Below are 18,359 nucleotides of genomic sequence, written 5' to 3' on the forward strand. Positions count from 1 at the left end.
CGAGGGAACGGACCTGCTGCCCCGCTCGGCTGAATGAACCCAACGGGAGGAAGAAAGAGTGAATGAATGGATGGGAGTGAATGAGGATTGCTTTGACGGCTTTGGTTAGCGCTAGCATCATCGAGCATGCCTCACTGCCTGGCCGTCGGTGCTACCTGCGGACTGATCTGTGTACTGATCTGCGTTCTGATTTGTGGACTGATCTGGGTACATGATCTCCGACATGGGGCCGCTGTGCTGCAAGCCAATCAGACTGAAGAAACTTCACCTGCAAGGTAACAGAAGCAGAGGATGGAGATTGTAACTTGTGTAGTGGAGCCTGAAGTGTGAGTAGCTTGGAGAATGATTGATGGAACATGTATGGATGTAAAGTGGGTTTAAGCTTCCTTTGGCTTTGATTGCTTAGTGTTTAAGACATTGCATAGTCCTCCTGCCTTCTTTTAGCTAATGCTTATTTGCAAGAAAGATTATATGCAAGGAGAGTCTATATACATATTCCAATTACTTGTATATAGACTCTCCTTGCACTATTTTAACTATTGTATCTGTTGTATTGTGTTGCCCCGTTGGAGGAGCCTGTGACCTAAGATTTTCATTGATATATCTACACTGTAGCTATGTACACATGACAATGAAAGCCTTGAATATATTGAGATGATTACACGTTTAATCTGAAACTACTCTTAGAGGATGATGTATTTTAGGTTTGTTATGAATCGGGAAGACGGATAGACAGCAGAGTGACTTTATGTGCCAAGATTTAACTTCTGCAAGATTGCGAAAGTATATAAATTGTTGCCCATGATATATATGATATATTCCTTTGCAACACTGATCTTGGTATCTAAGAAGCAACGCAAGTATCATGACTGTATTTCCTCCAAATGGTACTGTTTCTTCCTTGGCTTTGCAACAAACGTGCACTACATGTTATGGTCTTTCTGAAATCCTGCTGACAAACAAACCAGTAACTCCTTGGTGGAGGTAATAACCAGTGGCGTTTTTATATGTACAAAAGTGGTGGGGCACAAAAAACTTAGATGTCTATATATAAGCTTCTGCAGTGACGTGCAGTGAGGTTCATGGCTGGTGAGGCACTGGCAGGTTTACAAATATTATATTTTGACCTAAACCAAAATATAATATTATTTTCAAAAGCTTTTTTTGTCTGATGCTTCGAATAATTTTAAACAGACAGTTCAACAAAAGGATACCCAAAAAATGTAATTTTATCATTTAAATATTGAATTGTTCTCTCTTAGTAAGATCCCATTTTCAATAAAATGGCGGTCTTACCTTGACTTGAAGATGAACTCCATTTTCCTATCCTTCTGGACAAACATTTCTATTACTTTTTTGTAAAAGTCCTCCTTATGTTCTTGTAGTTTCAAAAGTCTATCATAAATCTAATCCATAGATTTATGATAAAAAAATTATAAAAGTAGGGTAGACATGTGGATGTTATCCGGCTAATCAAAACGTGCATTTATCTAACAGGTACGTTTCCCACAGATCTTATTTCGAGCTATTTTCTAAAATCCTCTGGAGAAATCTCATTGCTTTTTTGTGCTTACTTCCTGGTTTTAGGACGCGTCACTGCAGCTCTCTCGTCTCCTCTTCAAGCACCACACTTTTCGCGGCACACGTACTTACAGCCAATCAGCTCTGAATGATTTGAGATGACGTATGGTGGGGATGGTAGCTCCGTGCCCCTCTGGTCATTATTTTTTTGCCACACACATTACATTACAAAATACTCTGAGCATGCGCAGTGAAGTTTTTACAGTCACCGTTGACTTCACAGCGAGAGGAAGGGGCATAATCAGGTTTTGTCCCACATGGCTCTAAACAGCTCAATAGGCACACACTGTGACTGTAGACACACTAATTAGAAGAACACAGACTAAAACAGCAATGTACAGACGAATCAGATGATTAAACATGATCTTAAAATATATTTTATATATTTTTTTATTTATTTTTTTGCATTTTTGTAATCATTATTTGTAATACTTTCTGCTGACACTAGGTGGGGCTGTGCCCCACCTGCCCCTAATGACCAGTCGCCACTGGTAATAACATCTGGTGACTTACAGATATGTTTTAAGCAGCTAATAATGACTTTTTCTTGGCAGTTACTGTAGTTGTTATGACAGGTCAGCTGCTCACAGTTACCTATTGTCTGGTTCAGTGTCTCTGCTGTGCTGTGTTTCACTCTAGCAGTAGATATAGGGTGTTTCTCAATGTCGAGTAGTACGCTTGGTAGCACATGTCTTCCGAGTCACTTGCTCCAGAAGCGAGGCAAGAATCCTTCCTGGCATTCGGAAAACGAAGAGTGGAACAGGCGAGCAAGTGTGCAGGTGTGCGTCATATGAGAGGCCCCGCCTTACATTTTCCGCCACAGATTTGGGGAAATTGGTCCGTGCGCAAAGCATTGTGGGGATTTTAAGACCGCGGAGTCTACACATGTGCAGCCTCGAAATTTCTCGCTACGAAGTACGCCGGGCTCGGTAGAATTCCAAGTATGCTGGAGATTGGAACAGTCCTTCGGCGGCACTCGATGACGTAGCATGCTTGAAATAGTGGCTCTGGAGCAGCCTTCCTCGACATTGAGAAACACCCATAATGTTGGTGGGAGCTAGTTGTGTCAAAGACAATCAAGCTCAAAGTTGGTTGTCTTTCAAGATACTGAACCCCAAATTCCCATCTGTTGTGTTTTTGCTTGGGCTTTTTAATATTTCTGCATTGACTAAAGTGAGTATCCATGAGTAACTTCCTTTTGGCACACATTGTATTTTGCAATCAATAGCTATATAATAATGTTTCTATCTACAAAAAAATAGGGGTTTCAACCCAAATATAGCATTCAAACCAGCTTGATAACAACACTACAACGTGGGAAATGACCCACACTGACCCTTTGAGAAGATGTTTCAAACCTAAAGATGATCCAACATGTTTACCTGACTCTCTCCTCATGTTGAGTACAGCTATCTTCGTCCCCATATTGAAAGATTAACAATCTCACACCATGACATAGGAAGACGTTTCAGCACTGTAAGAGTTCCCTTTCTACTCTCCTCTCACAAACAACTGCGTACCTGCCTTCAGTCTGACATTTAGAAACTGAAGCTTTGAAGAGTTATAGCTTCAGTTCTTAAATGTCAGACACTCAAAAGCTATGAGCTTTACACACACACTCTGTAAACATTCACATTTCTGTCGACTCAAATGTCATCCTGTGTCTGATGATCGCAATGTTGAATTTAAAATGACTTGGAGAGGAAACGCTTTCTTGCAGTCAGTTTGATCTTAATTGCTTTCAAAAAGGATCTTTGTACTCGTCATTATTTAGTCTGGGAAGTTTTAAATGTGTGTGTGTGTGTGTGTGTGTGTGTGTGTGTGTGTGTGTGTGTGTGTGTGTGTGTGTGTGTGTGTGTGTGTGTGTGTGTGTGTGTGTGTGGTGTGTGTGTGTGTGTGTGTGTGTGTGTGTGTGTGTGTGTGTGTGTGTGTGTGTGTGTGTGTGTGTGTGTGTTATGGTTAGGATAAGTCTCCAGGAAATGCATGTAAGTCAATGTAATATCTCCTGAGGTGATGTATACGTGTGTGTGTGTGTGTGTGTGTGTGTGTGTGTGTGTGTGTGTGTGTGTGTGTGTGTGTGTGAGTGATCAGGACCTGCATCATTGAAGAGGAAGTATTAGATATGTAATGTGTGTAAATGTGTGTGTGTGTGTGTGTGTGTGTGTGTGTGTGTGTGTGTGTGTGTGTGTGTGTGTGTGTGTGTGTGTGTGTGTCTCTCTCTCTGTCTGTGTGTGTGTGCGTGTGTGCGTGCGTGTGTGTGTTTTATCAGGACCTGATTCATTGAAGAGGAAGTATTAGATAATGTCTGAGTGTCCTCTCTGTATTTTTAATTGGCTTCTTCTCCTGAGGGCCAATTGCAGCACTCATTTTGCTCATATTCATACATAACACACACTATGCGTGAATGAGGGCGACATATCAACTGAAATCCTCAGTTTAGTACTCCACGACCCCTGGAGCCACATCTGTACACAGACCTCAGTGTTGTTCATCATGACGGTGTGAGTTTGCAAAGCTGGGTGACAATGGCTCTTAGCTTTATGGCACTGCTGATTATATTTGGGTTCCCCCCCTCGCAGCTAAATGACTGGAAACAACACCCCCGACACTAATGGCTCACAGAGCCTCACACACACGGGGAACAGATGACATATTCTGCGGGTTATTTAAATGTGCGACAGGAGGAAATGGATAAATGTGTCGCGGTGAGGATTATTAGATATATGTGCAGCCTGGTGTTAATGTGTGTTTTTACGCAGCAGCTGATCGTGTTTCTCACTTGTGTTTCATGTTGTGAAGCAGCTGTGATCTCTGCGTGCCTCACTTATGGTTATGAGGTTCAACTAATAAAAACTACCTCGGTACTAAGTAAAAGCAGCTCTCGATCGCCGGGTAAATGCCTTAAATGAAATATGAACTGCGGCCATATTTACAGGACGAAGGAGTTCAGAAATAGAGAATGAGACATGTGTGCCATCTAGTGGTGAGAAGTGTTCATAGCACACTGGTTTGAATCGATGTGAAACCCACTTGATTCCCTGTTTTGTTCAAAGATAACTAATAAACAGTCAGTCTTTCTGATTTTTTAAAAACGTAAACATTGCATTGTTTTAATGCACTCTTCAGTTTTGAGACATTTGGCTATTTTGCTAATCTTCTTTCAAGTATTGGAACATCGAAAATACACAATTAGGTGTTTATTTGACTAACCTTGTCTCTTGTATCTGTAGATTTCTTGCTAGATAATGCATCATTTTCATATTGAATCAGGACTAATATGGCGCAATGTGGTCACGGCTCAGAGCGTTTAATTTTGTATGCGTGCTTCTTGGTTCATATTAAGCTGTCTTTTGCTCTTTTCTTGCTGTAACAAATGCAAATGTCCCCAAATAAAGGTATTCTGATTCTGAATCTGATTCTGATCTATATATCTGAAGGTTGTCGGTTCAAGCCCTCGTCTTTCAAGATACTGAACCCCAAATGCCAATATTTTGGAGTGTCATGTTGGTTAGTTTGATGTAAACCCAGTCAAAATATAACATGTAAGTAAAGTATTCAACCGGAGAAGTTTGATAGTGATATTTAAATTAGTACAACATTATATTTCTTATCATTCGTGCACTAGTAGACATTGAAAAATCTACTTTTTGGCTACACTATTGCTACGTCTAGAGATGTCCCGATCCGATCACGTGATCGGGGATTGGAGCCGATCACGTGATTTTCAAAAGATCGGAATCGGGAGAAAAAAATCGGGGATCGGGAATTTTTTTTTTTTTTTTATAAAATATTTTTATTATTTTATTTAATGTTACAAAACAAAAATGACCATGTTCATGTCTTAAAGTCATAAATGTCAGGAGTTTGGAAGTATTATAAAATTGAAAGCGAAGGCAGTGTAACAGCCAGATGCAATGTTTGCAAGGCGGAGGTTCCGCGTGGTGGAAAGAACAGAGCTACGTTCAACACGACCAATCTAATACAAACACCACCAACAACACGACGAGTACACAGCGGCCACTCAGGTAACGGCACTGAAACAACCGACACTTTCAGAGACTTTTAAAAGGAAAGAGAAACTGCCCCAGAACAGTGAAAAGGCCAAAAGAATAACAGCCAAGATAGCTGAATTCATCGCGTTGGATGACCAGCCGTGATCTGTTACCTTTTTTTTCTCTTAATGCATTGCATAAAGATCGGATCGGGAAAAATCGGTATCGGCAGATTGTCAAAATCAAATGATCGGAATCGGATCGGGAGCAAAAAAACCTGATCGGGACATCCCTAGCTACGTCCACACTTGTTTTAGTTTTAGGGTATTCTAGATGTTTGAAACCCTCAATATGTGTCTTTTAAAAAAACAATCTGCCCCTGTTTTCATGTGACTGCAGGATTGTGATTGTGACAAACAGAAACAGAGACTCTTGCGTTCGGTTCAGAATTCTCATTCGTCTATTAGTCAAAATACCACTGGGTTAGTTTCAGGATAAAAGCCACTGTTCTGTAAATCCCTGCTCTCTTCCTCCCCTTCATGTGGATCAGAAAGCTTGGATCAGAAAGCTTGGATCAGAAAGCCATTTCTGCCTTAACTACTAGCGAAATGTAACTGCCATGTGTGTCACCATCTGTTGTTGTCTGTGTGAAAATGAATTTCCCCCTATTAAATCTAATCGAATCTAACGTGTCCCTGCAGGAGGAACGGGAGAGAAGGAGCGGACCCCCGTCAGCCATGAGTCCTTCCTGCTGATGGCCAACTCTCAGACTGACATGGACGACTGGGTGAAGGCCATCCGACGCGTCATCTGGGCGCCGTTTGGAGGAGGTAGAGCAGAGCTTTGGACTGACACTAGAAACACATCGCTTTACAAACACACATTTACATTCTTGAATGTCTTTGACCTCAAACGGGACTGTGACCATTTTTGTGATATTTTTCGACTATGACTTTTTATGACTTTTTTAAGATTGACTGTAGCATGGCTTTTCAATTATATTTTCGATATGATAAGAGGCAAGCGCACGTTAATAAAATAAAACACATCAAAGGTAGAACCCTTAGATGCCCTTAGGGTGACTGGACCCTACACTCTTCCACAAGTGGGTCAAAAAGGACCCGTATTAGAATAATATGTGTTTTTATGCCATTTTTGTCATTTTGGTTAAGAAAAATCACTTGTATAATATTTAGTATTATATTTTGGTTCACACTAGAAATATTTAATATTTAATTTTTCACTATTTATAATTTTAGACATTTTTTTTACATTTTGAAAAAAAACATTTTGAACATATTGATGCAAAGATCTCCGCTATTCTGAGACCCTCACAGTATTCCAGTCCCTTTTCAAAACTCATCTCTTCTCCTCTTGTCTACTCATAGCCCCCCCCCCCCATCAATCCATGCCGGTTGATCAAGTTTGATAGTCCTATACCCCCCACCCTAACCTTTCCTTATATTGTAAAGCGATTTTGAGTCTTTGAAAAGCCCTATACTGTACAAATATAATGTAGTATTATTATTATTATTATACTGACAGGTATCAGATCTTGCTGTGTAAAATAATCTTCCTGAGAGGTGTCACTTGTGTTGTCGTCTGTGTGGTCTACAGTGAATGTATTCCTGACAGCAACAGGTGATAAGAATCAAAGGTTCCCATATGATCCCATAGGAAATGCATGCGGGTCATTTTTGACCCACTTATGGAAGCTTGGGGTAGAAATACAAAAACTACAATTTCTTAAAATGTATAAAATGTCAATTTAAAATGTGAATGGCATGATATCCAAAACATGTTTTTTGAGGAATAGCTGGAATATGAAATGATAACAAAAATGTAATTACAAAGATACTTCAAGAAAACCACCTCACCGGGTCAAAAAAGACCCACTTATGCTAAGGGTTAATTAAATAGCAACCTCATACAAGATAGTGAACACATACATCTGAATGAATGAATAATGAAAAAGCAACCAGAAGTAAAAATATATGTTGATACAATAGTGCATGAAAACAGTAGAAGCCAGTTAGAAAAAAGTGGAAAATATGAAACATTGCACATCAGTTTTTATTGCAAAACAGTAAATAGTCTGTGTTGATGTCCCATCTGGTGTGGTGGTCTACCAGGGGCCGTGGTGCTACAGTCCCACCGCTGCAGGAAAGTGTCCTACATACTACACTATTACTTTTTCAAAATATCACATTTCTTGCGTACTTTACTTTGACATTTGTTTTGGCATTTTCGACATTACTTTTTTACAAAGAAAAGTTGCTTTTTTCCAGGACATATTGGCCTTCTGTGGGAAAGTACTCAAGGGAAAAACAGAAGTTGTAAAGTATATTGACATGCCAATTAATAGCAACAAAAAAAAGCCCTTAAAAAAGGAAGTCCTCATTTCCTTTCTACCCTGCTGGCACTTTTCAAAGATGACACTTTGGTGCCTTTACACTGTGTATAAGTTACAAACTTAACCCCACGCTTGCAGAGTATCACCTCCCTACTGTGTCTCATGTCTTCAGCCTGCAGTTAATTCTCACCCTCTCTATTCCTGGTGTACCTGAGGGAAATGTGATCACAGTTAGCTGTCAATCACTCACAGAAACTCCCAAGTAGATGCTTCGTGTTTGATTTGAGTTGAATGAGTAATAGATCACAGCAGAGCATCGATGCACTGGATGCACTTTTTGAATCAAACGGAGGGTTTCCTGCCTCGTTTAAAAGTATAATTCCCTCTCTTCGCAGCAGGGTGTGCGGTTAGTTCTCACCCTGTCTGCTCCGACGCTCTAACTAGTGTACTTGACGGGAGGCCAGAAATATAGCGAGGCTGTCTGGGTGTGAAGTGGGACGTGAGCAGCTGAACAGCGTGGGGTCGGGTTACAAAGGAGCGCTATATTCATAGGGGGATAAATGGAGATAACAGAGCAGTGATGCAGTGTATGGATATAAATCTGCACTTTTAATCTGACAGGTTCAAACCCTGTTGGCAGCGCTGCCAACTACTAGAGCTAATGATTTGTATTTCATTTGTTTGATTGAAAACATGTATTACGTTCTGCCGAGTGATGTACAGCAATTACATAAAACAAATGCTTCTACTTTAAAAGGTGTACACTTACGATATGTCGTATTTTCATAAAAAATAAGCAGGATGTTTATATTACAATGTGTTGCATTTATTAACTGTTACACTGCTATTGCATTTGAGCTTGTTAGCCCCTTTAAAGCACATTCAATGTATGGTTAGATGATTTTCTAAAAAGTGTATAAATACAATGCTGCATTCATTTGAAGTCCCTGGCTTTTATATAAAACAGAAACAACGCTAAATATATCAAATGTGGTTTTTGAAATCATCTTCAATCTATAATTATTGTATTATATCTACGTTTCTCAAAGTCATGACCTACTATCCCAAAATAATGAGAAACCTTCTATAAATAATTAATTACTATCTAAGAAAAAAATTGACTTTGAAAATATATAACCTATGAAAGTCATTATTTATACACTTCTCATTATTTTTGAGTTATTGATTAATTATTCAGAGCAAGTCTTGTATTATTTACATACAGTAAGTCATTATTTCAGGGAACATTTCTCATTATTTTTGATTATTTCCAGAAGGGCAAAGTGTTCATCAGATTTGTTCTCTTACTGCCAGAAAGAGGCTTTTCCTTTCAGTCAGAAACACCAATATATCAAGGGTTCAAGGCTTTTATTGTCATGTGTACATAGCTACAGTGTAGTTATGACAATGAACATCTTAGGTCTCAGGCTCCTCCAACAATGCAACACAATAAACGGATAAAATAGCACAGGTAAATACAATAAAATATAATATAATAGAAGGTGCAGAATAGTCTAGTAATTGGAATATTGATATAAGTTGCAAACAGATGAATGTTATGGATGTCCTTTCAAAAGTTCAGGTGTTTCACAGTCTTAGTTCAGGTGTTTCACAGTTTTATATATATATATAAGGTGATATCCGCTGGGTTACCTCACTCTGGTGGTCTCATATTTCCAGTCACATTAAAGGGGGTGGTGGCGGGGTGGGGTGTGTCTGTCTCACGGCTCTCGGTCCAGAATAGACGTGTCGCTAACATATAGCCCGTCGTTAACAGCAACACACACTCTGACCCCCGTCAGCTGTGCTTCCTCTGAGTCGCTTTCCTCAGCTGAAGCTCGCTGCCGCTGTACGGGAGTTTGTAAATATCGTAGCGTATGGTAAATGTGGGATTAATCCATCAGTGGAGACAAATGCCTGAGCCGGACTGGATCAACCTGGTGAAATGTGGCTTTGGGATGTATAACGAGAGGCTGTGCAGCTCCTGCTCCGTCACTTATTACGATTACTGCGAGCTGTCGGCCAGCTGCGACTGCTGCAGCCTGACCACAGGTAACAATCAGCAGACAGCAGACAATTAGAATAAAGAAGGCAGACATTTTTCTAATCTTTAAACCCTTCTGCTTGAGTTTTTAAAAGGTTGTTCTGATATACTTAAACAAGACAAACTTAGACAAACATGATTATTTTTCAGTGTTGTCTAAAATATCCCAAATGTTTTTCTGTGGTTGCAAACCAGGAAAATAGCTTGTATTTGCACAAAGGGCAAATATGAGCAAATGGCTCGATATGAAACATGTCTTGATCTGATCTGAAAACGGTAGAAAGTACAATTAAAAGCCTAATATAAGACTTTTTTCCCAATCGTTCAACATACTATAATATGACTTTTATCAACATAACTGTACTAGGACTTTTTTTGACATAATATAAGTAAACTGATTCAGCCACAGGAGGCTTTCCTTATAATCTTCAAAGTGATTAAGACATTTTTGCATTCATTTATATAAAATCCATCAATCGATATCATTTATCTTTTTCCGAAATGTGTCGCTGTGCATAACAAGTCATATTTCTTTTGGTACTTTTCAACTTTTCAATTTTGATGATGATACTTTTCTGCTTACTTAAAAGAAAGAGATATGAGTTTTCGTCCACTTCTGCATACGTCCAAAATAGAAACTACTGTATGATTTTAGGATACCTCTTTCTGTTCAAAGCTTCACAACAGTCCAGTGTACCCTCCTCTCTGAAGGTACCAAACAGTGTCGTAAATCGGTTTGGCGTCATCAGGTGTCGGGAAGGTGTCGGGACATCTCTGGAAAGGCAGTGTTGCCCTTTGCCCCTCAAAGAGGAGAGGAGACAAAGTGTGTGTGCTCTCGTTGGTATCAACAACATGAATTATGCCCTGCCTTCTCCTATCTACGAAGAGGCAGCTGCAAAGTCACACCTTGTATTTTCTCCAACAGAGGCAAAATCATAACTTGACATCAACAAAGCAAAATGGTCTCAAGTGAGGGACAAAGCTACAAATATTTTTTAAAACAGGCAAAGTTTAGGTTAATTCGAGGAATATAAATTGATGCATAGTTAGTCAATTACTTTTTTTAAATTATAATTTGATGCTAATAATGTACTTTTAACTAAACTAAAATATATGAGTACTTCTTCTCTGCAAACGTCAAAGATATCAAGTCATATTTGGAGATTCCTCTTTTAGATGTAAGCTTCACCGTCCAGTGTATCCTCCTCTCTGACGGACCTAAAGCCCAAACAATAAGCTCCAAGTTTCCTCCGTCTGTCCACAGGGATATTTGGCCAGCGTCTGGAGGACACGGTGCAGTATGAGAAGAAGTTCGGCCCCCGGCTGGCCCCCCTGCTGGTGGAGCAGTGCGTGGACTTCATCAGGGAGAGGGGTCTGGATGAGGAGGGTCTGTTCAGGATGCCAGGGCAGGCCAACCTGGTGAAGGAGCTGCAGGAGGCCTTCGACTGCGGAGACAAGCCTCTGTTCGACAGGTAGAGAGAGAAGAGTATACTGCTATTAGCTTTAATATAACTCTGAATATGTCAGTGTTTTTTTGTTTTTTAATAAAAAAATCCCCCTTCACAAATGATAGAAGTAAACACCTTTCTCTCTATATAATTATTCGCAGTAACACAGACGTCCACACGGTGGCGTCGCTGCTGAAGCTGTACCTGCGAGAGCTGCCTGAACCCGTCATTCCCTTCTCCAAATACGAAGACTTTCTGACCTGTGCACAGCTTCTGGCCAAAGATGAGGAGGAGGTAAGTCCTGTGTGTGTGTGTGTGTGTGTGTGTGTGGTGTGTGTGTGTGTGTGTGTGTGTGTGTGTGTGTGTGGTGTGTGTGTGTGTGGTGTGTGTGTGTGTGCTTGTGTGTGTGTGTGTGTGTGTGTGTGTGTGTGTGTGTGTGTGTGTGTGTGTGTGTGTGTGTGTGTGTGTGTGTGTGTGTGTGTGTGTGTGTGTGTGTGTGTGTGTGTGTGTGTGTGTGTGTGTGTGTGTGTGTGTGTGTGTGTGTGTTGTGTGTATGTTGTGTGTTGGTGTGTGTGTGTGGTGTGTGTGTGTGTGTGTGTGCGTGTGTGTGTGTGTGTGTCTGACAATTGTTCAATCTTCTCCCAGGGGGTCCAGGAGCTGGGAAGACAGGTGAACACTCTACCTCTACCCAACTACAATCTCCTCACGTACATATGCAAGTAAGTATTTTATCTCATAATGTTGTCAGTTTTTTAGAACAATGTCTGTTTCCATCTTTTAACTTGTGGCGTTCTCTGCTCAGATTCCTCGATGAGGTCCAGTCTCACTGCGGTGAAAACAAGATGGGGGTCCAAAACCTGGCCACAGTATTCGGACCAAATATCCTCCGACCCAAGATGGAGGACCCGCTCACCATCATGGAAGGTAAGAACCACGTTCACTGCTAACAAGACTAAGGTATTGTTAGCATATATGAGCTAACTTTCCTATCAATATCAGGACATTTCCACGTGGAATTTCAAAAGTAAGAGCACCCTAAATGTCTTATATGAGCTGTGTTTCTTAAAATACAAATAACTTTACTAAAGAATTCACGAGTGTATGAAATGGTTAAATCCCAATAAGTTGTTGTTTTTGAGAAGATATGAAACTGTCATCATTGCCTAAAAATACTGTTATATTATCTACTGTTATAGCCTAACAGAGATATATTTTATAAGCCATGTTGCAACTATATAACCTACATTTGTTGTAGCTGCAGGATCAACTGAAATATTGCCGCTGTACATTTCTGATATCCTCTGTCCGACCTGTAGGCACGTCTATGGTCCAGCACCTGATGACGATCCTCATCAGGGAGCACAACCGCTTTTACTCAGGGAGGGACCCCGAGGTGCTCACTGTGCCCCAATCAGAGCTCCCTGTCGTGGGGCAGCAGCACCGCAGCCTGGGGGCCTGGATCTCAGAGGAGGACCTGCAGACCTGCCCGGTGTCCAACCCCCCCGAACAGGAGCTGCACAGCAGTGCCTCGTCGCTGGACGCCAAACTGTGTGCAGCAGCCTTCACCCCCACGCAGACCCCCAACCTGAACCCTGGACCAAAGCTGGGGTCTCCGTCAGGGAAAGGAGAGCTGGTGGTCAGCCCGAGCAAACAGGGAAAGAACATACCCTCCTGGAAGTACTCTTTTAAAAGCTCCTCGGCGCCTCGTTCCCAACCGCAAGGCAAACAACCCGTCCCCTCTGTGGCGGATCCAAGTGTCACTTCCACTGGAGGAGGAGGAGGAGGTGGTGGTGGAGGAGGAGGAGGAGGAGGTGGAGGTAACTGGCTCATGAATGGTTTGTCCTCTTTAAGGGGACACCGGCGCACCTCCTCAGGAGAAAGATCGGCCAGAGATCGAGACTCCACGGGCTCCTCTCAAAGACTGTCCACCTACGACAACGTCACCTCCTCCTCCAGCACGGGCAGCGTTCCCAGTGTCGCCAGCACACCCTGGTCCTCCTCCTCCTGCGAGATCTCCGTCCCAGACTCGGGGAGTGAGCCCTCGCCCAACCACAACAACTGCGGAGTGGCGGGCGAAGAAGGTGGGGAGGACAAAGGGGAGTGGGCGGAGAGCCAGAGGGAGATGGACGGAGGGGGGGGGATGACCACGGACCCGGGCTCGGAGCAGGACAGCTGCGAGGCCATGGAGCTCTGCAGCAGCAGCGGAGCCTGCAGCGAGAACGGGAACACGGCCATGGCCAGCGGGGTGCCGTCCATCATCATGTCCGAGGACGGGGACGGGATGAACCTGAGTCTCAGCGGGCTGGTGGAGGGACTGAAGGACGAGCTGAGGAAACAGAAGACGGGATACGAGGGCAGGATCCAAAAGTAAGTCTGGGTTCCTGAACTTTGTCACATGGGGGTAGATTTGCTTATGATAAGTACATTTGGGCATCATAGTGGAACACACTAACCATATGTTATATATAGCGAAAAAAATCCATCCCTGTCGAATCCCAAGTCCAAGCTTATGTCTCTAAAGTCTAAAGGTTTTGTCAGCCAAAAATAGAAAATGTTCGCTTTAATACAGGACTTGAAAAGACAGGTCCAGAAAGAGTCCCAAAGTTAGCTTCACAAATGAGTTTCCTTTAAGGTAGCAAAGGTAAACTAAAATGACCTAAATGGTTAGGTACGATCTGAGGTGAGTGTTATTTAAAACGTACAAATGGTTGCATTTCTATGTGACGATCTGAGGAAACAGAAGACTTATACGAGGGCAGGATCCAAAAGTCAGTTTGGGTTCCTGAACTTCGTCACATGGGGGTAGATTTGATTTTATGATAAGTAAAATTGGTCCATGGTTTGGAACTACTCTGCTCTAGAATAGCAATCAGCTCCCTTTTTTTACCCCACATGATTCAAGTTGGATGTGTTGCTAAGCATTATCTGTAATTGAGTTATGTTATAGGAATACATTTAGGAGGATAGGCATTGAAAATATTCCCACTTAACTTGACCCCACATTTCCCATAGTGCATCTCAATAAGGGCAGCAATGAACAGTTTCTCAAAGTCCAAGGTTATGTCTTTAAATGTCATGTTTTGTCAGTCAAAAACTTCAAGATATTTACTTGAATGTGATGTTAAACAAAACAAAAAAGGGTTTTCAGGAGGACCTAAAAAGACATGCGCTAAATCAGTAGCTTCCCAAACTAATTTTCACTAATATATACCAAAACTAGGAAAAACATGAAAGCGAAACTACATGAATAGCTAGATACAAATTGATGTGATTGTTATTTAAAACTTAGATGTTACATTTTCGATTGAAAAGTGCAGCTTTTAGTTGTGTCCAAATACCACCAAAGAATATTGTAATAAGCCAATATCAGAAAAGCTGATTGTCAATGACCTTTCTGTTTCTGATGTGCCTCGTCCTTCAGACTGGAGGAGTCCAGCGCTGCCTTGTGTGCGCAGATGGAGCGTCTGGAACAAGAGATGGAGCAGGAGAAGAAGAAGCAACGCATGGTGGAGATCAAACTACGAAACTCAGAGCGAGCGCGGGAGGACGCGGAGAACCGCAACCGGCTTCTGGAGAAGGAGATGGAGGATTTCTTTTCCACGCTGGGAGATCTGGCTCTGGGTGCGAGGACTAGTGACATTTGATACGGCATGTGGCCAAAACTGTCAGGGTTTTGTCTTTCTGGGGGTCTTTGAACACATCCTCCTTGGTGTATCAGGGCGTTGAAGGAACCGGCCATATTTGTGTACATTCAGGACGAACAGAAATATGGAGATCAGAGAGAGGAGACTCTGAAGCATGGTTGAAGTGGAACGTTGAATTAAGATGTGAATACACTCCAGATGAGTCCAGGGTTTGTCTTGTGAAGGCAGTATTTAACAGTTCAGGTGCCTGAAGTGTCTGAAGATGTGGATGGTGGGACATAATGTAATTTCTCTGACATTCTCTATACTGGAGAGCACTGACATTAACCACTACTTATAGGGACAATACACGAATGCTTTTTGTGCTGCAACTGAAGGACTTGTTGACGTTAGCAGGCCGCTGATTGATATCTATCTGTAAGGAATAGGGCTACATTTTGGGATACACACTTATTTGCCTTCTTGCTGAGAGTGAGACGAGAGAATATTATTGTCTGTTGGATTGATATGTAGCTACAGTTAGCTTAGCTTTAATAAGAGATAGAAAACTGGAAAAAGGGCTAGCATAGCATTTAAGTCTGCCAACCAACAGTTCTAAAGCAGATTTATTAACATGTTAGGCTCACTCTTTCCACTGTTTTCTATATTTATGTTAAGCTAAGCTAACACTATCTTCTACCTTTATGATAAGCTAGGCTAACGAGCTACTTGCTGTGGCTTTAAATGTATCCTACAGACATGAGAATAATGTCAATCTAATCTTCTAACTCTCACCATAAGGCTAATGAATGAAGTATTTCCTAAAATATAAAGCTGTATTAACTGTAAAGTCAGTTCACCTAAATTAAAAAAACAGTATATTTTCTCCCTTGCCTGTTATGGTAGCTATCAAATTGCTTGGTTTTTGAAGTTACGAAACAGTGGTCAACTTTGTAAAGGCAGATTGAGGAAAATCTAAAAACAACGAACCTCTTGGTGAGCAAAAGCTTTAACATGCTTGAATTTGAGCACAACAAAACGTGTCCAAATAAAACACAAGTTATCTGCACTGCTAGGCACCACTAGAGTTACATGGGAAAATGTGTTTTTGGTAATCTGAGTGAACTGACCGGTTAACTGTGATAGCTTTAGCAGAGGGTTTCCACTTGCATTTATAGTATATTTGTGCTGCAAGTATGGATGTTTTACTCTGGAAGTTTGTTCATCAAAACACGAAAGCAAGTGGGTCAAACTAGATGATTCCTTTGGAGCAGTAATAGGTGGAAGCTCTGCAAAAAGCTGCTTCTTTTTCCTCAGGCCCTTCCAGTGCCTCGACTCCTCGTCACCATCTGCATTTTGATGGGAAAAGCCTCAGTCTCCGGGGTCACTCCGATCCACACAGATGTCAAAATACCTTTACCGTACAACAGGGATAACGGGAAACAATTATTGAAGCATTTTCACTGTAGCGCATGCTGCCTATAACACAGGAGGCCATTACAGTACATACCAAAGCTGGACCACTGAAGATCAGAATGGCCTGCCTGGAAGCCATGTTGATTTTGGCACATGAAGCTGAACACTGCCCTCAAAGAAACAATGGAATTTCCTGGTCGTGCCTTCAGGGAAGTGATTTTAAATAGAAATGTAGTGTTGCTTGCTTGTCCAGAGATGTAGTGCATATATTCACCTTATAGTACACCGTGGCTGCATTGATTTTTCTTTTCTTTTTATCATTTGGCAACAGACTGCTGATTACGAATAACACGATATCCCTATAGAAGGTGCCAATTCTTGTGAAAGTGACTTGTGAATTGAATGGAAGTTTTGAATTGAGAATGTATCATTGTAGTGAATGTAATGTGTCGTTAATGAAACCAGCCCTATGGAAAAAATACAATTTAAAAAGGATGGGAGATTAGTTATCAATGATGGTGTTCAGTTCATCTATTGTCTTACTTCCTGGAACTGTGGTGCATCACACAGGCCTGCATCACATCAGCTAGCTGTGATCTGGTTAATTGAAAACTTAGATATATGTTTCCAAAATGAAGATTTGCAGATATCTCTTTTGTGAGAATTGCATGTGATCAAATTGTTAAAACATTTTATTTTTAGCATCTTATCACCAATCGTACGAATGTGCCGAAGTGATGCTTGTTTGTTAAACTGCGAGACAAATTACAAGTGAAAATGTGCATTTGGTTAGACAATGTGACTGTATTTTCTTTTCCTTTTTTATATTTTATAAAGAAACAAAGCCAATGGTTTACAAGGTACTTTTCCTCCACTCCACGCTATGATGGTCTCAATCTATTGCAGGTTCTTTAATTCCAACAGAGGGCATGTATTACCCTTTATGTATCACAACTGTGGCTCAGTGTTTCTTACTGCTCTGCTGATTATCTATGGTGCTTATTTATTATGGATTTCCACTATTGTAATGAATGGACATGTATGGGAATAAAGGTGACAAAGGAAACATGTGTACATCAACGTCTTGCTTTAAGATGCCAAAGGAAGGGAGACAAAAGTAGCTTCAGTATACAGAGTACACCCTTTTGTTCAAAGTTATTTACTTGGATATGAAAAAAGTTTACGTTTTTTTTACCTTAAAATGTTAGGGAATGCATTACAGAGATTAAAAACATGACCAATAATTCAATGTTTGTAAATTAAAAATGTATATAATGAACTCTCCCACTTTTACTTAAATAAATGTAGGTGTTAAAGGATATGCTAACCACATAATTTTTCAATTAGACACTTTCCCAAACACATTCCAGTAGAGAAGTGAAAAGGAGGCTATTCATTCTGCATTTGTAGAACAATTTAAAATGTTAAATGGACTGCATTTATATTGCCTGTCTTTGTGACCCCTCTGACGTATACAGTATGAGTCAGCATTCACTCATTCATACAAAAGCTGCTCAACGAGGTGCCACCTGCATAGGGAGGCTAATATTCACACACACACACATCACTTCAGGGGACATTACATTGACTTACATGCAATTCCTGGAGACTTATCCTAACCTTAACCAACACATGCCTAACCCTAACCAAGTCTTCACCCTAAAATGAATGATTCCCCTCATGGGTACCTCCCTTATGTCCCCATAAGGGAGGCGAGTCCCCACACATGACTGTGTAAACAGATGTAGGTCCCCACAAGGATAGTAATGCTAGGACACACACACACACACGGTCCTACCTTTAACAACGATGCATCCACATGTAGACATCAGAACCGACGATCTTCCAACTGGAGGACAGCACTCCTTTGATCCAAAAACTGGCCTTTACGATTACAGCCCA

General features: G+C 41.2%; 1 protein-coding gene across 1 annotated transcript in view; it reads left to right on the forward strand.

Annotated features, from left to right (window-relative positions):
- The window catches only part of si:dkey-191m6.4 (rho GTPase-activating protein 22), a 48,257-nt gene extending 31,243 nt beyond the window's left edge, over positions 1–17,014 (forward strand). The window contains exons 4-10 of the mRNA XM_034134820.1: positions 6,275–6,403; positions 11,235–11,442; positions 11,580–11,712; positions 12,064–12,137; positions 12,221–12,342; positions 12,735–13,785; positions 14,840–17,014. Of these exons, the coding sequence (XP_033990711.1) occupies positions 6,275–6,403; positions 11,235–11,442; positions 11,580–11,712; positions 12,064–12,137; positions 12,221–12,342; positions 12,735–13,785; positions 14,840–15,062 (1,940 nt within the window). The 3' untranslated portion in view covers positions 15,063–17,014. The remainder of the gene's footprint in view (positions 1–6,274; positions 6,404–11,234; positions 11,443–11,579; positions 11,713–12,063; positions 12,138–12,220; positions 12,343–12,734; positions 13,786–14,839) is intronic.
- Positions 17,015–18,359: the final 1,345 nt, after the last annotated feature.

The sequence above is a fragment of the Trematomus bernacchii genome, unplaced genomic scaffold, assembly GCF_902827165.1.
Source record: "Trematomus bernacchii unplaced genomic scaffold, fTreBer1.1, whole genome shotgun sequence".
Lineage (NCBI taxonomy): Eukaryota > Metazoa > Chordata > Actinopteri > Perciformes > Nototheniidae > Trematomus > Trematomus bernacchii.